This window comes from Eleutherodactylus coqui, chromosome 1, assembly GCF_035609145.1.
Source record: "Eleutherodactylus coqui strain aEleCoq1 chromosome 1, aEleCoq1.hap1, whole genome shotgun sequence".
NCBI lineage: Eukaryota > Metazoa > Chordata > Amphibia > Anura > Eleutherodactylidae > Eleutherodactylus > Eleutherodactylus coqui.
The window spans coordinates 193279750-193303169 of NC_089837.1; the positions used below are offsets into that span (position 1 = coordinate 193279750).

General features: G+C 43.2%; 1 protein-coding gene across 1 annotated transcript in view; it reads left to right on the plus strand.

Moving 5' to 3' along the window:
- LOC136628913 (cytochrome P450 3A9-like) overlaps positions 1 to 19357 on the plus strand; it is a 72564-nt gene extending 53207 nt beyond the window's left edge. Inside the window, exons 12-13 of the mRNA XM_066604992.1 lie at positions 9596 to 9758; positions 19209 to 19357. Of these exons, the coding sequence (XP_066461089.1) occupies positions 9596 to 9758; positions 19209 to 19298 (253 nt within the window). The 3' untranslated portion in view covers positions 19299 to 19357. The remainder of the gene's footprint in view (positions 1 to 9595; positions 9759 to 19208) is intronic.
- The last annotated feature ends 4063 nt before the right edge of the window (positions 19358 to 23420 follow it).

The window sequence follows — 23420 nt, forward strand, 5'->3', positions numbered from 1 at the left end:
TTCTAGTGGCAGAAACTATATCCCACAGTCTTTGCTGTGTCCCCCAATGACGAGACGAGAGATTTTACGGTGAGTAAAAAATCCTTTTTTTTTTTTCCCCACAACATTGCTTAGCGATGACATATATACATATATATAAAGCCTGTGACACATATATACATATGTAATTGCAAAGTGTTTTGCTATATCAGTATATTTTAATATATTCTATATAATTATATCCTCTTTTGAGCACAGATACAATACTATAGACTTTAAAAAATAGTTTTTGCTTTTTTTTTTTTTTTTTTTAATAAAAAAACACATAGTGAATCTGGATGCAGAAACACAGCAGATTTCACCCTTTAAATTGAAGGTGGCGAGTGCTTTTACACATAGAAAAAAAATGCATGGTATTTACAGTACAGACTTTGGGGTTGGAAGTTTTAAAAATTCCTTCCACATGCACATTTTAAATCCCCAGCATGTCAATTGGGGGTACACGCACATGGACAATTTGTCATTTTTGCACCCATTCATTTGCATGCCCTTCACAGATATAGATCTAAAACTTAATAAATTTTATTAGATAAATATTAAAATTCGTAGGCTAACATATGACACTCAAACATAGGACTAAGACAAAAATATTAAAATAGAGAACCGACCTTGGTAGGTTGGTCGTGAGAAATAGCAGATCCCCTATTCACCTCAGGGAAGGTAAATCGATTTCACTTTGAGATATTCTCAGAACGTGTTAATTAAGTATGAATCTTTGAGGTACCGCTGTTGAAATAGAAAATGAAAAATCTTGAATGGTGGTTGAACCCTGATCTGGTCCGATATTATCAAGATAATCACCCAATCCTTATTCTGGGATAATGGGTGCTGATAATCAAGTGTTAGTGCGGTACAGTGAATCGTGTAAGAGTGCTCGACGCGTTTCTCTGTCCTGGTCGGGGACAGTTCTTCAGGAGCGGAGGTGATAATCACCACAAACAGGTGTATTGTAGTCGTACTTAGACGCCAGTCACCAGGGTTCGTGACTAGAAGAGTAGTCGATAGTCCCTAATTGTTTTACGGTGGGGCCCAATAACGGGTAATGCCACCTTTTAATTCAGCTCCTCCTAATCTCTGACTACCACTTAGATAATTGGTTTGTATCACAAAGTGGTGTCATAGCCGCTATTATCTAGCTCCTATTAATACACATCCTTACGGGGGACTTGGTTAGCAATTGAGCAATAACGTACTCTACTCCAAAGATTAAATGGGCCGACGTGGTTGTTCCCCAAGTAGAGGGTAAGGGGAACCGACCCCCAGTAGTCTGCTATAGTATTGGGGTACTACACTGTTACAGGTCTCCCCGTGAAATCGTGGGGTGATCTGGTCAGTATTCAGTAGCACTTCACTGGAGCATACCAATACAACCGTGCATGTATGGCATAATCCAGTATTCCCCATGGTCCGGAGATAACGATCTCAGGATGGATTATTGTTTCGCCAATCTTTTCAAGTAAGGGGATGATGCCCTGTTTTTTAGATATGCCTGAGAAAAGATGGAAGTTTAGGAGTATATTTTTGCAGGGTGTCCTGTAGTTTTTATTGGTACAAATTTGAAGTGCATATGACTTTTTGATTGCTCTTTTTATTCCGTGCTTTCTTGGAGACGGCGACCAAAAAAGCGCAGTTACGGCATTTTTTTCTGATGGTGTTCACAATTAATTTGAATTTTACAGAAGCGGCAATGTCTTTTTTTTTTTTTTTTTTTTTTTTTTTTTTTTTAAATAACCACTAGAATTTATTTGCTAACTACAAAAAGAAAAAAACTTTCTTGATCTTAGGTCCCCATAGGGTACTTGAACCAGTGATCACTTGAATGCTTATCCAATATACTGCAATTATTTATGAATTTTGTTGCAGTAAAATGTACAGACCTGTTCCTGGTAAATTATTAAGGAACTGCAGCAATTGTCTGAATGCCACAGCCTTTTCAATATGCTAATTAGAGGGGATGTTGGAAGACAGATCCCACTGATTTGATATGTGAAGTCCAAGAAAACCACTTTAATGTTTAAAGTGTAGTTTATCTTGTGGGTGTTGAATAACTTTGTTCTTTAATAGAGATGAGCGAGCACCAAAATGCTCGGGTGCTCGTTACTCGGGACGAAATTTTCGCGATGCTCGAGGGTTCGTTTCGAGTAAAGAACCCCATTGAAGTCAATGGGCGACCCGAGCATTTTTGTATTTCGCCGATGCTCGCTAAGGTTTCCTTGTGTGAAAATCTGGGCATTTCAAGAAAGTGATGGGAACGACACAGCAACGGATAGGGCAGGCGAGGGGCTACATGTTGGGCTGCATCTCAAGTTCACAGGTCCCACTATTAAGCCACAATAGCGGCAAGAGTGGGCCCCCCCCCCTCCCAAAAACTTACTTCTGAAAAACCCTCATTAGCATGGCATACCTTAGCTAAGCACCACACTACCTCCAATAAAGCACAATCACTGCCTGCATGACACTCCACTGCCACTTCTCCTGGGTTACATGCTGCCCAACCCCCCCCCCCCCACAGCGCACACCAAAGTGTCCCTGCGCAGCCTTCAGCTGCCCTCATGCCACACCACCCTCATGTCTATTTAGAAGTGCGTCTGCCATGAGGAGGAACCGCAGGCACACACTGCAGAGGGTTGGCACGGCTAGGCAGCGACCCTCTTTAAAAGGGGCGGGGCGATAGCCCACAATGCTGTACAGAAGCAATGAGAAATAGAATCCTGTGCCACCGCCATCAGGAGCTGCACACGTGGGCATAGCAATGGGGAACCTATGTGCCACACACTATTCATTCTGTCAAGGTGTCTGCATGCCCCAGTCAGACTGCGGTTTTTAGTTCATAGACACAGGCAGGTACAACTCCCTATTGTGAAGTCCCTGTGGACCCACAGCATGGGTGGCTCCCTGGAACCCACCGGCGATACATAAAAATATCCCATTGCATTGCCCAACACAGCTGAGGTAGTAATGTCGTGCTTAATGCAGGTGGGCTTCGGCCCACACTGCATGCCCCAGTCAGACTGGGGTTCTTTACAAGTGTAAACAGATGCATTTATAATTCCCTGTGGACCCACAGCATGGGTGGGTGCCAGGAAGCCACCGGCGGTACATAGAAATATCCCATTGCATTGCCCAACACAGCTGAGGTAGTAATGTCGTGCTTAATGCAGGTGGGCTTCGGCCCACACTGCATGCCCCAGTCAGACTGGGGTTCTTTACAAGTGGACAGATGTAGGTTAAACTCCGTGTGCACCTACAGCATGGGTGGCTCCCTGGAACCCACCGGCGATACACAAAAATATCCCATTGCATTGCCCAACACAGCGGATGTAACGTCAGCTGTAATGCAGGTGGGCTAAAAATTCATTTGCTTACACTGTAGGCGAGGGCCCACAAAAATTGCTGTATCAACAGTACTAATGTACATCCAAAAAATTGGCCATGCCCAACCAAGATGGCAGGTGAAACCCATTAATCGCTTTGGTTAATGTGGCTTAAGTGGTAACTAGGCCTGGAGGCAGCCCAGTTTAAGGAAAAATTGGTTCAAGTTAAAGTTTCAACGCTTTTAAGAGCATTGAAACATATAAAAATTGTTTAGAAAAATTATGAGTGAGCCTTGTGGGCCTAAGAAAAATTGCCCGTTCAGCGTGATTACGTGAGGTTTCAGGAGGAGGAGCAGGAGGAGGAGGAGGAATATTAGACACAGATTGATGAAGCAGAAATGTCCCCGTTTTGGATGGTGAGAGAGAACGTAGCTTCCATCCGCGGGTGCAGCCTACGTATTGCTTACGTATCGCTGCTGTCCGCTGGTGGAGAAGAGAAGTCTGGGGAAATCCAGGCTTTGTTCATCTTGATGAGTGTAAGCCTGTCGGCACTGTCGGTTGAGAGGTGGGTACGCTTATCCGTGATTCCCCCAGCCACACTAAACACACTCTCTGACAAGACGCTAGCCGCAGGACAAGCAAGCACCTCCAGGGCATACAGCGCGAGTTCAGGCCACGTGTCCAGCTTCGACACCCAGTAGTTGTAGGGGGCAGAGGCGTCACGGAGGACGGTCGTGCGATCGGCTACGTACTCCCTCACCATCCTTTTACAGTGCTCCCGCCGACTCAGCCTTGACTGGGGAGTGGTGACAGTCTTGCTGGGGAGCCATAAAGCTGGCAAAGGCCTTGGAGAATGTTCCCCTGCCTGCGCTGTACATGCTGCCTGATATCTGCGCCTCCCCTGCTACCTGGCCCTCGGAACTGCTCCTTCTGCCACTAGCGCTGTCGGATGGGAAGTTTACCATCAGTTTGTCCACCAGCGCCCTGCGGTATAGCAACACTCTCGAACCCCTTTCCTCTTCGGGAATGAGAGTGGGAAGGTTCTCCTTATAGCGTGGGTCGAGCAGTGTCTACACCCAGTAATCCGTAGTGGCCAGAATGCGTGTAACACGAGGGTCACGAGAAAGGCATCCTAACATGAAGTCAGCCATGTGTGCCAGGGTACCTGTACGCAACACATGGCTGTCTTCACTAGGAAGATCACTTTCAGGATCGTCCCCCTCTTTCCCCCTGCTCAGGCCATACACGCTGAAAGGATGACAGCCCAGCAGCATGTGTACCCTCACCAGTGGGCCAAGCTGTCTCTTCCCCCTCCTCCTCATGCTCCTCCTCCTTCTCCTCCTCAATGCGCTGAGATATAGACAGGCGGGTGCTCTGACTATCCAGCGACATACTGTCTTCCCCCGACTCTGTTTCCGAGCGCAAAGCGTCTGCCTTTATGCTTTGCAGGGAACTTCTCAAGATGCATAGCAGAGGAATGGTGACGCTAATGATTGCAGCATCGCCGCTCACCACCTGGGTAGACTCCTCAAATTTTCCAAGGACCTGGCAGATGGCTGCCAACCAGGGCCACTCTTCTGTAAATAATTGAGGAGGCTGACTCCCACTGCGCCGCGCAAGTTGGAGTTGGTATTCCACTATAGCTCTACGCTGCTCAGAGTCTGGCCAACATGTGGAGCGTAGAGTTCCACTGTGTGGGCACGTCGCACAGCAGTCGGTGCACTGGCAGATTAAACCTATGTTGCAGTGTCCGCAGGGTGGCAGCGTGTGTGTGGGATTTGCGGAAATGTGCGCAGAGCTGGCGCACCTTTCCGAGCAGGTATGACAAGTGGGGGTAGCTTTTCAGAAACCGCTGAACCACCAAATTAAAGACATGGGCCAGGCATGGCACGTGCGTGAGGCTGCCGAGCTGCAGAGCCGCCACCAGCTTACGGCCGTTGTCACACACGACCATGCCCGGTTGGAGGCTCAGCGGCGCAAGCCAGCGGTCGGTCTGCTCTGTCAGACCCTGCAGCAGTTCGTGGGCCGTGTGCCTCTTATCGCCTAAGCTGAGTAGTTTCAGCACGGCCTGCTGACGCTTGCCCACCGCTGTGCTGCCACGCCACGTGACACCGACTGCTGGCGACGTGCTGCTGACACATCTTGATTGCGAGACAGAGGTTGCGTTGGAGGAGGAGGAGGAGGAAGGTGCTTTAGTGGAGGAAGCATACACCGCCGCAGATACCACCACCGAGCTGTGGCCCGCAATTCTGGGGGTGGGTAGGACGTGAGCGGTCCCAGGCTCTGACTCGGTCCCAGCCTCCACTAAATTCACCCAATGTGCCGTCAGGGAGATATAGTGGCCCTGCCCGCCTGTGCTTGTCCACGTGTCCGTTGTTAAGTGGACCTTGGCAGTAACCGCGTTGGTGAGGGCGCGTACAATGTTGCGGGAGACGTGGTCGTGCAGGGCTGGGACGGCACATCGGGAAAAGTAGTGGCGACTGGGAACCGAGTAGCGCAGGGCAGCCGCCGCCATCATGCTTTTGAAAGCCTCCGTTTCCACAAGCCTATACGGCAGCATCTCTAGGCTGATCAATTTTGCAATGTGCACGTTTAACGCTTGAGCGTGCGGGTGCGTGGCGTCGTAGTTGCGCTTCCGCTCAAACTGTGGCACTAGCGACGTCTGGACGCTGCGCTGAGAGACATTGCTGGATGGGGCCGAGGACAGCGGAGGTGAGGGTGTGGGTGCAGGCCAGGAGACGGTAGTGCCTGTGTCCTCAGAGGGGGGTTGGATCTCAGTGGCAGGTTGGGGCACAGGGGGAGAGGCAGTGGTGCAAACCGGAGGCGGTGAACGGGCATCGTCCCACCTTGTGGGGTGCTTGGCCATCATATGCCTGCGCATGCTGTTGGTGGTGCCTCCCCAGCTGATCTTGGCGCGACAAAGGTTGCACACCACTCTTCGTCGGTCGTCAGGCGTCTCTGTGAAAAACTGCCACACCGTAGAGCACCTTGACCTCTGCAGGGTGGCATGGCGCGAGGGGGCGCTTTGGGAAACAGTTGGTGGATTATTCGGTCTGGCCCTGCCTCTACCCCTGGCCACCGCACTGGCTCGGCCTGTGCCCACACCCTCACTTGGCCCTCCGCGTCCTCTGCCGCGTCCACATCCTCTAGGCCTACCCCTACCCCTCAGCATGCTGTATTACCAGTGATTTGATTTCCCAGGCAGGAAAGAAATTGGCGCAAGGCTGCACTCAACTGTAGCTGGTTGCGTCTGATTTTTGTACGTTTTCCACGCAGCACACACGTACACGGAGACCTTAGGACTGACACAGGCAGGCCAAATATAATTTCTTTTCCTTTTTTGCAAAGGGAAGCACCCACTGTGTATATTCAATGAACAAGAAGTTTAATATCTGTGGTGTGGCCCTCAAAAAGTGTCACACAAGTATAGTGTAGCAGAGTTATTAACTCTAGCAGAGCAGGTATTTGCCAGTCAGGATACACAATGGCGTTAGGCTGCAGTAAAGCGTAGCTGGTTGCGGCTGATTTTTGTACGTTGTACACGCAGCACACACGTACACGGAGACCTTAGGACTGACACAGGCAGGCCAAATATAATTTTTTTCCTTTTTAGCTTAGGGAAGACCCCACTGCGTGTATTCAATGAAAAACAAGAAGTTTAATATCTGTGGTGTTGCCCTCAAAAAGTGTCACACAAGTATAGTGTAGCAGAGTTATTAACTCTAGCAGAGCAGGTATTTGCCAGTCAGGAAAGACAATGGCGCTAGGCTGCAGTAAAGCATAGCTGGTTGTGTCTGATTTTTGTACGTTCTGCACGCAGCACACACGTACACGGAGACCTTAGGACTGACACAGGCAGGCCAAATATAATTTTTTTCCTTTTTAGCAAAGGGAAGACCCCACTGCGTGTATTCAATGAATAATAAATGTCTTCTGGCCCTGCCTACACAATTCTATCCCTGTAGTATTAATGCCGGGTGCAATGCTCTGCACAGCCGGTTTTGAGAAGAAAAAAAAAATATGCAACACTGCTAACAGCAGCCTGGACAGTACTGCACACGGATAGAAGTGGCCCTAGAAAGGACCGTTGGGGTTCTTGAAGCCTACACTAACTCCTAACACTCTCCCTGCCTAACCCCCACTTCTGTCCCTATTGCAGGGCGCAATGCTCTGCAGATCCAATTTTGGACAAAAAAAAAAAATACTGTGCTAACACAGTACTGCACACTAGTAGATGTGGCCCTGAGAAGGGCCGTTGGGGTTCTTGAAGCCTACACTGACTCCTAACGCTCTCCCTACAGCAGCACCAGCAGCAGCACTTTCCCTCAGCTAAGTCACAAGGCATGTGTGGCGAGCCGCGGGAGGGGCCGATTTTTATACTCGGGTGACATCTGATCGCCCCAGCCACTCACAGCAGGGGGGTGGTATAGGGCTTGAACGTCACAGGGGGAAGTTGTAATGCCTTCCCTGTCTTTCAATTGGCCAGAAAAGCGCGCTAACGTCTCAGAGAGGAAACAAAGTAACCAGAACACCGCGTGGTGCTCGTTACGAGTAACGAGCATCCCGAACACCCTAATATTCGCACGAATATCAAGCTCGGACGAGTACGTTCGCTCATCTCTATTCTTTAACACCTTAGTGATGAAGCCAAATTTTGGAAATCTGACGTGTGTCACTTTGACATGGATATGAAAAACCTTTACAGTGTTAATCTAAGTGGTTCTGACATTGTTCTTTTGCCACATGTTGTACTTCATATAGGTGGTAGAAATAGACAGATACATGTATAATTTATAAAATTAAGAACGTTTTGAGAAAAAAATTACATTTTTCACATTTTCAACTGCAAGATCTCAAATATTTGCAAACATACTGTACACATTTTTGATAAGATAGATAGATATATATATATATAATTTTCATCTTTAGTTTATTCTGGACGCACATTGGAAAAACGCGCTTTTTTTTTTTTTTAACCATTTAGGAGATGTGCAAATTTAACATTATCAACATTTTGAGGAACATTTTGTTTTCCTACACCAAGCCAAGATTGCAAAGGCTCACAGGTGTCAGAATAATAGATACCCCTACAAATGACCCCATTAAAAAATACACGTTTCTTTTCAGGAGTTAATGCAAATTAGAGGAGAAAAGATAAAATTTCATATTTTTGCAAACCTGTCATTTTAAAGACACCCTTTTTTTTCTACAGTTCACATGAAAATGAGTATTTGCCCCCCAAACTAGAAACCCTTGTTTGTCTTATGTTCAGAAACCTACCCATTGTGACTCTAATCTTATGTCCATATGCACAATGTGGCCCAAACTGAAAGGTGGCTTTCAGTTGAGGCATTTTTTCTTCAAGGCATTTTAGACCCCACAGCACACTTGTAGACCCCTTGAGCAGGAAAAACGACAGAGAACCCCCACAAATGACGGCATTTTGAAAACTAGACTCCAACGAATTTTTTTTTTTTAGTGTTTTTTTTTATTGTACAGCACAGATATGAGTGATGACTTTTCACCTCAAAAATGTCTTTAGGGGTTAAATAAATAAAGCAATATCTTCTTCACTTGTGTCCTCTTCAACTAATATTGCATTTTGTTTAACATCTAGAAACCGTTCAGGTTAACGAATACTGTAAGTACTACCGTAATAGAGAAAATCTTTTCTGCTGCCTGTGGCGTAGTGAAATGGCATTCCCTCCCCCCTTCCCCAGCAAAAAGCAAGTAATAGTAACCCCTATGAGTGAGTCTCCCCAACATAGTGGCCCCAGTAGTAATAGTGATCCCACACAGTGCTCTCAGGAGTAATAACTACCATAGTGAACCCAATAATAAGTGTCTTCCTTTGTGGACCTCCAGCTGGGCAGCAACCTGACACAATCAAGCATTTAACTTACTCAGTCCATAGTGGCTGGACCACAGCTACAGCTACAGTGAGTTAAATGCTTGATGGTGTTGGGTTGATGCTCGCCTGCTTTTTTAGCAGCTATAATATGGCTGTTAAAAAAATAAATACCAACACCAGCCTTTAGACTTAATTAACTGCTTGGCTGGTGACTTATCAGCCAGGTGGCAACCCTAGTGCTGCCCTTCTGAGATCTTGCAGACTGAAGCAGCAGGCTCAGGTTGCTTCATGGTGGGGGTGGGGTGGGGCTGGAAGGGATATATACTTTTTTCACGACCATGACTACTTTTATTTTGAGTCTAAGCTGAGTTCTTTTTATATTTTTCTGCAGATTCAGTAAAGAGAATAGAGCAAACCATACACCATACACTTTTCTGCCCTTTGGAGATGGACCAAGGAACTGCATAGGGATGAGATTTGCCATGTTGAGCATGAAAGTTGCCATTACATCCATCCTTCAGCACTTCACCTGTAAACCATGTAAAGATACCTTGGTGAGCAAACTACTCCATATACAATCAATATGTTGATTATTTTTATTTTTTTATTCTCCATGGTTACCTTTTAGAGATGCTTGTTTAAACTATACACTGCAGATAACTGTTGGCCGGAGCCTTGTTCAGTCGACAACTGTCTCTCCCGACCTCGCCATACACACTCATTTCAAAAAAGCCTGCATGTGTTCTAAATGGTAAGCAGAGAATAACACCTTGTTGGTGCCTTATCTCCCTTGAGACTAATAGTATTGTGCACTCAACATCATTATAGAAACAGGATACTGTTGTTCATTGGAATATACTTAGTGCACTTGGAAGCGGGGGCCGGAAAGATCTCTAAAGGCTCATTTACAAGCAATTATCGCTCAAAAGCCATTGTTTGAGCAATAATCGTTGTGCATAAATGCTCCCATCTTTCACTCTTCTTTCTGAACGATGATTTTTAGGTGAGCATAAAATCCATCGTTCAGCCGGAGAAAACATAACAGACTGTATGTTTGCTGTCCATGGTGTTGTATTCTCCACGGGAGCGCTGATTACATTTCATTCAGCAGAAAGCCTGTGGCAGAACAAAGGAGCTCATTGCAGAGAACAGACTACCTGCTTTTCTCTGTATACAGCTCTGGAGGCTCATTTACATGCAAATGAAGGTGATAAGCTGCTGATGGCCTATAGTGTCCATAGCAGGTTTTGAGTGATTGTTTTGCATAAATTATCTTTTGAATGATTATCTTAGCATGTAAATGGGCTCTTAAACTACATCAACCACATAATATAACATTCTACATTTGAGTAGTTACAATAAAAATCTGGTGACTGTAAATCTTGGTGGTCTCTGGAAACCCAAATTCTTCCACCTTAATCTCAAAGTTGTGTAACATTAGACAGGATACAAAACATATTATTAAGGAATAAGGCCTCCTGCGTACGAACGAGTTGAATTGCGGAATCCGCGATTGTCTCCTGTGCATACCATCTGCGGCATTGCACACAAATTCAAACCATTAGAGCATCCGCATGTCCGCTCACTGTAATTTTCCGCAACTGATATTGATTGCGGAAAGGTCATTGATTCCACGTCATCACCTAGCAATGACGTGGGAAAGGCAGGAGTTTAAAAAAAAAAAACAAAAAAAAAAAACTGTACTGCGCATGTCTAACATCGAGCTATGCGGGCCATCCACAGCACAGATTATGAAGACAAAATACAGGTACGCATGGACGTCGGCTGGGTACAGAGTTGCCTTCCGCTGCGGAAGGCAGGTGATGTCTGCTACCAATCAGAGGCTGCAGCGTTACCGTACATGTTTACCAGAAGCATGTACAGTGAGGTATGTACAGTTACCCTGCAGCCTCTAATTAGCAGCAGACGACACCTGACTTCCGCTGGGCCATCAACCCAGAAGTCGTCGCCATTAATCAGTGGTGGCTCTCAATTGCTTCCCGGGCTCCAGAACAGGTGAGTGTGCCTTTTTTTTTTTTTTTTTTGACCCATCACCTTATTCAACATTCAACAAGTTCATCTACAACTTTAAGGACGCGGACCTTCCACACCCCATTTTTGTTTTTTCCTGACCCTTTTTGAAAGAAACATAACTCTTATTATCTGTCGACGTAGCTGTATGAGGGCTTGTTTTTTGTGGAACAAGTTGTATTTTTCAATTGCACTATTTAATATACCATATAATGTACTGAAAAAGTGAAGTGAAATGGGGGGGAAAAAAATTCTGGCATTTTTGTTTTTACAGCATACACACTGCAACAAAAATGAGTCTATGGGTCAGTATGATTACTATGATGCCAAATATATATCTTTTTTTTTTTCTTCTGCTGTACAACTTTTATTTTCAAAGATATTCAATTTGTTAAATTTTCTGCCGCCATCTTCTAACAGCCATAACTTTTTTTTTTTTTTTTTTTTTTTTTTATCGACATAGTTGTGCGCGGGCTATTTTTTATTTTTTTTTGTGGGACTTCCTGTAGTACCGTTGGTACCATTCTAAAGTACATACGACTTTTTGATCGCTTTCTCTTACATTTTTTTTCCTGGAGACGGGATGACCAAAAAAGCGCATTTAAATAAATAAATCTTGTTGTTTGTATAGCACCAACTTATTCCACAGCGCTTTCAGGTAATTTTTGTTTATTACCCCCCCCCCCCCCCAAGCTGGGTGCTCATTTTACAGACCTCGGAAGGATGGAAGGCTGAGTCTACCTTGAGCCGGCTACCTGAACCATTTGAGGTTTGAAATTCTGTCGATCTTGCTTTATTTAATTTTTCTGACAACGTTCACAGCGGGTTTTAGTTAATTCTATTTTCCCCGTGGGCATTGGGCCTTTTCAGAACGCAATGCTACCATATGTGTTTTTGTTTTATTATATAAATTATTTTATTATAAATATGGCAAAACAAAAACTTGTGGTGGTTTTATCACGTATGATGTAATGCCATAACTTTACATTATACGGCGATCTGATAGAATGCCTATCAGGCCACCCCACAGCTTGCAAAATCGCACAAAGAAAACATGCAGGAAAATCGCAAGTGGCAGCAATGTTTTAAGAAAAATCACAATTTTCTTGTGCCAATATCTCGATCGCCAGTGTGAAGGATCCCTAACTGAAATGTTCAAGTAGTCCTAAGAGATAATGTGTCTGACTGGAGAATGGCCAGTGTTTTACCCATCCATAAGTAGGGTAGTATAGAAGAAGGCAGGGACTACAGGCCAGTGAGTTTGACATCTGTAGTAGTTAAAATAATGCAAACTCTCCTGAAAGAGGATATCCAACCACTTAAAAACGAAGAACACATGGCAATCCTTTGAGAGTCCAGTGGATTCGCAGTTTTGTTAACAGCAACACTTGTATCTTTTCACCGACTGTATTCTGAATAGGGATGAGCTACAAATGGTGACCACAAGGGTCTTTTTATGTTTTCAAGTGACATAGGAGAGAGTTTAATAGACTAGGTTTGTCTACTGATGACACAAGTATGTAATTGGGTTGATGCTCCTGGTGGTGTCTAGAACATGGAGAACTATTTTTAGGTTTTATTTTTGCTTAAGGCTGGCTGTCCACGGGAGAGTTGTCATTGCGAGATCTATGGCGATAAATCGCACGCTGAGCTCGCATGGAACACTTTACATAGGGGAACTATGGAAAGTGCAGCCCGACGTCCAAGCAGAGAAACATAGCGATTCTCCACTCGCATGATTAAAATGGCGGCATGCTGTGATTTGCTGCGATTCTCCGTGGTAAGCCTATCTATTGGATAGGCTCATCGCGGAGATCTGTCAGTGCTTCCCTGCGGCGGAATATCACTAGCGATATTCTCTCATGGTCATGGACAGGCGGCCTAACTGGATAAATGGTCAAAACAATGGAAACTGCAGTTCAAGATTTCCAAATATCAAAAATACTTGAGAAGAAAGGAATCCTTCGACTGAATACCTTTGGCTGTTCTTTGTTATCCAGGAGAAGAGGGAAGGAAATTGTTATGCACAACAAGTGTGGACCTACTGAGTCAACCCACCGTTTTGGCTTTGGGCTACTCCCAGTGTGGCTGATAGCTGACCCCTGGAGGTCAGATACCGGTACAAGGCACTGCAAAACCGGCCGGCCTATGAGTAATAACAGATAGGCAATTTTGCCCTTGGCTAACAAGGGAGATTGGGAAACCCCTGTCTAGAAGTGGGGTAGGCATCCTAATAAGAACAGCCCACCATTTTCCTCTCGTGCCTGACTATCCCTAATAGGACACAGGAGAGAAGTACAGGACACAGGTCAGGGCTATACATCATATGGTACCAAGACAGTCTGGCAGCAGATAAACATATAAAGATAACCTTACAGATAGGAGACCTATGCTGGGTGGCTGAGGCAGGATCACAGCAGGATAACCTGAAAAGTTAGGGAGCAGCTAACATACAGGATACAGGTCAGATAGAAAAGTCAAAGATTGGAAGGCAATGCAGAAAGACAGAGCCAAACACCAAAACAGGGAAGATGCCTGGGCAGGATATACAGAGAAGTACAGGAACAAGCAGACAGAAGTCAGAGACAGGTGACCTAGGAATGCTGGGAGTCTGAAACAAACAATATTTAAGCAAAGCGGAAGTGCATCAGCCCAGCGTAAATAGGAGAGTAATACTTATTAACCCTGCAGCTGGGCTGAGAGCAAGGGAACTGGTTAACTCCTTCAGTGCTGGTAGAAAATTGAAACCATGTCTATACATATAGGAGGGGTAGAGCGACGCCTGTGTCCGTCTGGTACTGCAAGATGGCGGAAAAAATCCAACAGTCCAAAAATGGTGCTTGAGTGAGCACACAATATGCTATCATGTTGCATGGTATGTGTAGTTTTATTTGTATTTAGGGGGACAAAAACACAATCTAAATCTGTTACTAAAAAGCATACTAAAAAATGCATTACATTTGCTAAGAATCTGGATGATACTTCCAAAAAGCAGCTATCTGCTGAATATGTATCGAACATGGTTCAGGAGTGGTAATTATCTCTAATTAATAATTTGGATGGGAGAATACGGGAGAAAGTCCTAGCTTCTGTGGCAAATTTTACTCCTCCTGTCCTCCCCAGGCTCGTCCAAACTTGCTAAGAGACCATGATTACAATCAATCTCCAGTTCAACGTCTGATATTGCAAGCCTGGATTTAGTTATGGATAGGTTGTTAAAAAGGGTGATGGTCTTACTACTGTAGAGGAGGATAAGAAATACAGCTTTAAGTAGTTCATCATTAGCAGAAAAAAGTAAGAGATACCATGTATGCAGAGGCGATGCAGCAGACTAAAAAAATTGTTCGGACAAAATGTTTGGTGACCTAAGAGCTAGGTGTAAGATGGTGTTTCAGTGAATGAGACTCTAAAGCAGTTGACTATGGAAGTGAAGAGGCAGAAAAATTCCCAACTATTTCCCAGGCATTTAAAGTAGTTGTGTTCTGACTGATCTTTATCGTCTCTCCATAGGATGGGAGATATTAGTCTGATCAGTGGGGCTCTCACCACTGAGACCCCCAAAATCACAAGAATGGGGGTCCCATGTCCCTCTTATAACTCTGGATCACTGAACTTTGACCCGCAGTGATGTCATATTGAATAGTGATGTGATGGTTGTGCATGTGCTCTGCCACTCCATTCATTTCAATAGGGTTGATGGAAGTAGCCAAGTACAAGTGCTTGACAATCTCCAGCATTCTATTGAGAATGAATAGAGCGATGGCACACATGTGCGATGGTCACGCCATTCAATCTGTCATCTTTGTGGATGAGTGCTGTGAACGCGCAGTGATGAGAAGAGGGAGACATAGGACCCCCATATTCAGGTTTAGTGGGGATCTCTGTGGTAAGACTTCCACCAATTAGACTTTTATTATCTATTTGGATAGATTCCGAAGATGTTAAAAACTGAAGGTTCCCAAGATTGATGTACAAGTAGCAAAAGTTATTTTAAAAAATCCAAAATGCTCTATTCTCCCATTTAAGTATTACTCTCACTTAAGGATCCAATGGACTACAAAGCTAATTGTCTCTTCAAAACAGCCTGGGAAGTGTCATCGTATCTACTAGAGGCAAATGTGGCAAACATGCTACTTTCGCAGCATGCTGTACCAGTTAGAGTGCACCTTAAAGCAAAAGGCTTCAAGATAGGATATCTTGTACTATCTATGTTTACTAAAATTGGCTCCAGGATTCCAATCGGATGCCTTGGCATTGACATTCAGGTTCAGAGCTAGAAGTGCAGAATTTGGTAACTCTGCTCATAAAGCACTTTCGTTGCATTGGTGTGGTGACAGATTGTCCAAAATTAGCTTTGTTCCATCCAGTGTCATGAAAATTTGGTGCTCTGACCTTAATTTAAAATACTGGAAATGCAGATGAAATAAGAAGACCTCTCCAGGGGAGAAGCAAATGAAAAAGAATCTTTCTTTTTAAAAGCCTAAATTTCAGAACAGTGACCCAAAGAACAAAGGCAAATCAAGTAGATGGAGCTGCCTGAAGGGAGGTAGGGGCAAAAACTTTATCCTCGAACCGAGCCAACGCAATGACATGGAGGGAAAGAGTATCCCAGTTCTAGGACTCCTGTAGGCAGGTATCATAACTCAAAACTCTTGGGTGTTACAAGTAGTGTCTTAAGGATACAAGACAGAATTTTCCTCCTCCTGTCCTCCAGAAAGGTTCTTCACTACAACACAGCAGTCCTATCTCCTTCAATAGAAGCTGGCAGAGGGTATACATTATTTACTGAATTTAGGGGCAAAAATCCCTATTATGGTAGAAGAGGGGTTAAGGCATTATTCCACCTTGCTTTTGGTAATGAAACTGGTCCCATGGATATCCCAACCCCTTGAGAGTTTAAAATTATTTGTGGAAGGTTTATAGATTATGTGAAGCGATTTCAATGTCTCTCTCTCAATCTACTTCTTGATACATCCAACCAAAAATCTCCACTCGCCAAACTCTGCTCTTAAGAAATTAAAACAGTGCTTGTCTGAGTTGAACTCAGGATATATCTGGTGTGTTCATCACACAACTGACAAAGACTTCATTTTTTTCACCAAAGTACATAATTAACATTATAGACTAAATTATCTAATCATCAATGAGAGGCATTTAACCCTCACGCACTCCCCCGGCATTGGCTGCATCACTCTTACAGATCAGGCCCCTGTTGCATTCATCTTAGCTTTATATAATTTTCCACCCAAAACATGGACAGGAACCCTGAATGAAACTTTACTTGACTCCCCCTATCATGTAACATCCTTTAAAAAAAAATCACTTCTAGATTTCTTCTTTAGAAATAAAACCCCCATCAACATTACAGAATTTTTATCTGACCTTTTCTACTCCTACTTACTACCCGCTATTTGCCAAAATTAAAACTCGCCTTAGCTCACTCAATGTAACTTTGCTTTCCTATCAAATCTGGTATGTTTTATAGATGATACCTATTTATATCCCTCAATCCTTTTTCCGTACAGTGAGACAGATATTCGTCTGCTTCCTATGGAATCAGTGCAAACCTAGGTTACAACACAGACTGCAATTACTTAAACCTTCCAATTGTGGTATGGGCTTTCCAGCCCCCCCCCCAATCTGTACTAGAAAGCTATTCACCTGAACAAGTGGAACTGTATGACCAGGATACAGGAGACTGCTTTCTACCTTTCCCTCAAAAGACTTCTTATGGGTTCCCACCCTATGGGCCTTCTATGGTATGCCACCACTGACCATAGTCTACTTAAAACTATTAGCCCAGTTATGAAAGGTACTATTAAGATTTAGTTGTTTTTTTTTTAACTTTTCTTTACTTAACCCTTTTTCAGACAGATTTTCCAGACAGTAATGCTAATACCAATCTTGCACTCAAGGAAATATGCAAACTTTTCTCCCAAAGTTTTTTTAGCTTTGGGGAATCCACCCAGCTAGAAACATGTGTACCTCTCCTCTCACTAGGTATGATATCTAAACTATATTCAATCCTTAACAATGTGGACATTACTTTCATTGTAAGGATCTCACACAGGTTCTCCAGGTATTAACAGACACAAGAAAATTCCTACAAAACTCTTTAAGGCCCATTTACATGCAAAGATAATCTTTCAAACGATTGAAAGCTTTAGCTATCCTTTTACATAAAGTGTTAATGGACACTATGTCCATTAACACTTTATCCATCTTAATTTGCATGTAAATGGCACTGTAGGATCTGTTTGACTATTTACATGCCCTGCTGTGCAAACAGCTTGCTTCTTTCTCATTGGGGCTGCCAGTGGAGAACACGGCATGTTTGAGAGATACTTTATCTCTCTGCAGCTGGCTGATAGATTTAAAGGCTGATCTACATACGATTATCGCTCAAAATTTGTTGAAACTACTTTTGAGTGATAGCCATTGTATGTAAATGTGTGCCCATCATGCACTTACCGTGCACACTTCGTCTATCCCTGAGTTCAGCTCAGCATAAAAAAGCCGTAACCCCTGATAAGAGGGACCGCATGCGGTGTTTTCCTCGGGCTGATGGCATTGTTTGCAGCCGGCAGCCCACGGCAGAAACAAAAGCAGTGTATTTAGAGAACAGACCACCCGCTGTTCTCTAAATGCATGCAAATGAAGCTAATTAGCTACTAATGGTCGGATTATCCCATCAGTACCTAATGCAATATGATCGCTCAAAATTCGTCAGAAACTGACATTTTTGAGTGATCATCTTTGCGTGTAAATGGACCTTTTAGTTCACCTTAAAATCATCGTTCAGACGAAAATTGCATGCCAGAAGTATTTACATGCATCAATATCACTCCTTTTTGGTCGACTGAATGAATTTTGAGTGATAATAGTTGCGTGTAAATGGGCCTTTACTAGATAGTATCAGACACCAGATTATCTTTACAAGCTTAATTTGTCTCCGTTCAATGTTGACATTGATTCCTATACAGGCTCCATATTGCGGTAAACTGCCACAAAATACAAGGCTACTAGAATGGAGTCGCTGACCTTATTAAAAAGTCACTAGGAAAGATTTTCTGCTTCTAGTCGCCTCATTCTTCTTTGGGACCCTCTAAATTCTTTTCAACCCTAAAGTACATTTGGAAAACTTGGAAAAACTTCCAACTCACTAGAGGTACTAGCTAATACTCCCACCCCAAGAAATCCTACTTAGTGAGATGAGTTTTACCGTTCGTGCTGTTCATGCACATTTTCTGCTTGAAGACCTCTAAGAACTCTGGGACCTACTATGTTACAGATCCCATGGGTGACATTTCTTTGCTGGGAAAACTTTAGGAACTATGTAAATAGTTTGTTTCCTTCTTTGTTATTTACACTGTACATGCAAATAACATTGTATCTCTGTAGTGGGTTCTCCATCATGTTTTTTTTCTGAAAACACACTTTGGTATGCTTTGAACAACCTAATCTGTTACCAACGTCAGCAAAATGCATGTTTTATATAAGTTTCTCAATAAAAGAAATCTGCAGGAAAAAAAACATGGATACTATCATATTCTGATAGATTTCCGATAACAAAAACATCTGAGGTTTGCTATAAGGAGAGGATCTCTGATTCTGCATCTCTTATGTAAATAGACAATGGAGCCTGGAGACCGGAGTGGAGGACAAATGGGGAAGTGGGGAGAGATGAGTAATTATAAATTTGTTATTTTAATGCATGGGGGGCCCATTGACAGAAGTGTCCCTTCACTCGAACAACCCCTTGAAATGTGCCCCCCATACTGTGAGGCGTTACAATGCAAACATTTTATAGACACTGGTGCGAGTCTGGATTTAAATTACAAATATATATTATGAAAGCAGAGCGATAATCAAATATCATAGAAGTGTCAGCAAAAACAGAAAAATACGTCTGTTAACATACCTTATTTGATTTGGTATTCTGACATCTTACTGTATGTTATTGTGTTTAACAGTTCCCAATGGAATTCAGCACTCAAGGTTTCATGCAGCCAAAGAAACCAATTGTTTTAAAATTTGTGCTCCGGACTACAGCTGATGAGTGAACAAGATACAATGATGCCACATGGTATATGTAGTCTAGGCTATGCATGTGTTTTTTTATTTGGAGAGGGGGGGTGGGGGGGTTATTTTACAATCAAGTTGTGGTTCAATGTATTTTTTTTTTTTACTTCGTTTATTAGCAGAATATAAACAAATATTACATACCATTACTTGCAATATTACTTTCGTTTACATCTTAAATCACATTAATTAGCAAAATTGAATAGTTTTTATTAACTTTTAACATTGAAAATATGTAACTTATAATAAAATAAACATATTTCTCATATATTGGTTTGCTGTGTCTTATTTCCTTTTCCTCAACTGTCTAGATTATATCTATTCGGCTTGTAATGTTCTGTGCGATCCTGTCCATAATCCCCATACCTTTTCAAATTTATTGGGATATCCCCTATGTTGATTTACTTTTTCATATGGGATTATTGTATCCACCAGTCTCATCCAGCATGAGACGGAGGGTGACCTCATTGCCATCCATCTCATGGTCACCACCTTCCGGGCTAGAAATAGCACCTCCCTGATGAATATTTTGTCATAGTGGCTCCACGTTTCTTCGTCCAATAACCCGAATATTGCCACCTTGGAGTCCAATGTCAAGGGAATCGATAGGAGTGTAGATAGGAAGGTGAAGACCTCTTCCCAGAATTTGTTTACATGGAAGCATTCCCACATTAGATGCCAAAAATCTGCATTTACTTGATGGCATCTATGGCAAGTAGTTGTATTAGTTCTACCCATTTTATTCAATCGGACTGGTGTGAGGTATGCCTGGTGTATAATATACAGTTGTATTAATTTATTGATTGCCGGTGATACCAGTAAATGTGATTCCATCACCTCCTGCCACTCTTCTGTTAGTGTGGGTATGTTAGCTTCCCATTTATCATATATTATCAAAGGGTCATGGTCCATCTTGGCTGATAATAAATGTGTATATAGTTGTGATATCAGTCCCCTCGGTCCTTGTGTTTCAAGGATTCCCTTTATTGGGTATTTAGAGATTTTTGCAGAATTCGGTGGAAATTGGGCGTTTAGGGCGTGCCTTAATTGAAAATATCTGAAAAGTTGTAGTCTGGGCCTTTGCAGTTTTTCTTGTAGTTGTGTATAGGATAGCATTGTATTATCTTCATATATATCTTCTAGTGTCTTTATCCCCATAGCAGTCTAATATCCAACATCTTGTATTGTTTGTAGTAATACCAATGTAGGATTATTCCACAGTGGAGTGTCCGTCATTATGTCAGTATAGTATAGGACTACTTTGGTTGCTCGCCATATTGATAGAGCCAGTCTATGTATAGGTAGAGTTTCTAGAACATCCAGAACACACCAAATCACCAAAACTCCTATCAGGTTTTGCCCAGCCACCTCGTCGGCCAGATACTTTTCGGTTGATGGCATTTTCTTATCTAAGAACCAAGAGCGGAGATTTTGCAATTGTCCTGCAATGTAATATAGTTTGAGATCTTGTAGCGCCATTCCGGCCTGTCTTTTGGATCTTTGTAAAGTGGCAAGCTTTAGTTTGGATCTGGAGTTTCCCCATATGAATCGGATGACTAAGGAGTTTAACTTTTTGAAGTATTTCTCTGGGACTTTAACTGGTGTATGCTGTAGGGAATATAAACATTTTGGTTGGATTACCATTTTAATTAAGTTTATGCGTCCGGCTACTGAAAGAGGCAGTCCGGACCAGCTCTTAATTTTGGTGTTTGAGTCATATAGGGGGTCTATATTTTCGGCTATAGTGTTTTCATAGTCTTGTACTATGTTCACTCCGAGGTATTTGAATTTGGTTACCTCTATTAATTCACTGGTGAGTACACCTGGGATCTCTACTGGTTCTCTTAGTGTGCATTATTGCTGACTTGGACCAGTTTATATATAGTCCAGAATGTTCAGAGAATCCGTTTATTTCCAGGGCTCATGGAAAAGAGTACTCGGGATCACGAAGATATAGGATCATATCAGCATATAGTCCAACTTTATTCTCCTCGTTTCCCCACTGTACTCCTGTCACCTCGGGATTACTCCTCAGTCTGATGGCCAGTGCCGCTATTGCAAATGGGGTCGGGGACAGGGGGCACCCTTGGCGCGTTCCTCTCGACAGTGGGAAGCTCTCTGATGGTACCCCATTAATCACTACATAAGCCATGGGTGATCTGTATATCAGTCTGACCCACTTCATGAATTGCGGTCCGAATCCAAAACGAATCAGACAGGCTTCCAAAAAATTCCACTCTAAAGAGTCGAATGCTTTTTTTGTATCTAGTGAAGCTATGCCCAGGGTTTGTCATACATTCTGCCGAGTTGTGCTATTATTTGAGTCCTACGTATCTTGATTGTGGTCGCTCTTCCCGGCATAAAACCTGTTTGATCACTGTGGACTATAGAAAGAATTACCGTATTTAGCCTGGTGGCCAGTACTTTAGTTAGTATTTTATAGTCCACATTGAGCAGCGTTATTGGTCTGTATGAATCGCATTCATGCGGATCTTTGTCTGGCTTTAGTAATACTATTATAGATGCATCATAGAAGGAGGGTGGAAGGGAGTTTTCCTTACTTCTGCACTTCAAAGTTTCGTATAGTAATGGGGTTAGTTGTTCCGTATATTTTCGGTATACTTCCAGAGGAAGACCGTCCAGCCCTGGGGATTTATTTATTGCCATTTCTTGTATTGCTTGCTGGATTTCTTCTTTTGTGATTGGTGCTTCTAGTAATTTTACCTGTTCTGATGAGAGTTGGGAACACTAGGTCTTCTAAGTACCCTAAATTGTCTAGTACTGATTTATTATTTGAGGAGGTATATAGATTAGTATAATATTCTCTAAATCTATTTACGATAGCTTGGGCCTCTGTAAGTATTTGGCCATCGGTTGTTTTCATCTTGAGCACTAAATTTAATTGCCCATTTTGCCTAATTAAGTTGGCCAAGAGGTGGCTGGAGTGGTTTCCTAATTCGAAAAAATATTATTTTGTGAAAGTTTCCTTTTGGTTTGAACATGCAATTGATGCTTGTGGAGACGGGTTAGTCCCAGCCATTGCATCTTGTTGGTGTCTGTGGGGTTTGTAATGTATTGTTGCTCTGCTTCGGCCATTTGTTCTAATTGGAGGTCATCCTGTGAAGTTATTCTTTTTATGTAAGATATGGTAGATCTGAAGCACCCCCTTAGGTAAGCCTTCATACTGTCCCATTTTAATGTCTCGCATGTTTCTTGTTCGTGTGTTTGTATGAACATGTGTATTTGATCTGGTATTCGGTCTTGTGTTCCAATTAGTTTTAGCCAGAAGGGGTTAAGTTTCCAATTGGGGACAAAGTATTGTCCTGGAAATTGTATGGTGAATTGGATCGGGCCGTGGTCCGATATCCCCCTGGCACCATTGCGTTATTGAAGCTAGATATGGGGTGAGTGTTGAAGACCCAAAGATGTAATCTATACGAGAAAGTGATCCTCTGCCGGGGGAGTGGCACGTGTATTCCTGGCTATCTGGATGTTTGAATCTCCACAGGTCGACCCATCCCACCCTGCCAAATATCTGTTTTATTGGAGAATCCTGTGCTTTTCTGTATTTGTTGGGTACTGAACCTGTCTTTTACGGGGTCCATAACCTGGTTGAAGTCTCCCATGCATATAACTTCTGCTAGTGGGTATTGATGTGCGAATACAATTGCTGCTTGTAACACATGTAGATTATCATGGGGGGGTGGTAAACACATAAAATGACATTGTTTGGCATTGATCTCGGCATACACAAAAATAAATCGACCCTCTGGATCCCTACGGGTGTTTATCGGGTTCCATCACAAAGTACGGTGAACCAAAAGAGAAACACCCCTAGAGTACGAGGTGTGAAAGGAATGGCAAGACCACTGGATCCAGGGTTTTTTTTAGATGATCAGTCTTGTCTGGGATCAAATGTGTCTCTTGCAATCCTATATGTGGGGTAAATTGTCTGATGTACAAGAACACTGCTGTTCTCTTAGCTGGGGTTCTCAGTCTTCGCACATTCCATGTCATGCATTTTAACAACATTTGTGTTAGTTTGTGTAGTGGGATAATTCTTTTTACGTCTTATCTTCCATCGCAAGCAGTGACATCTTTCT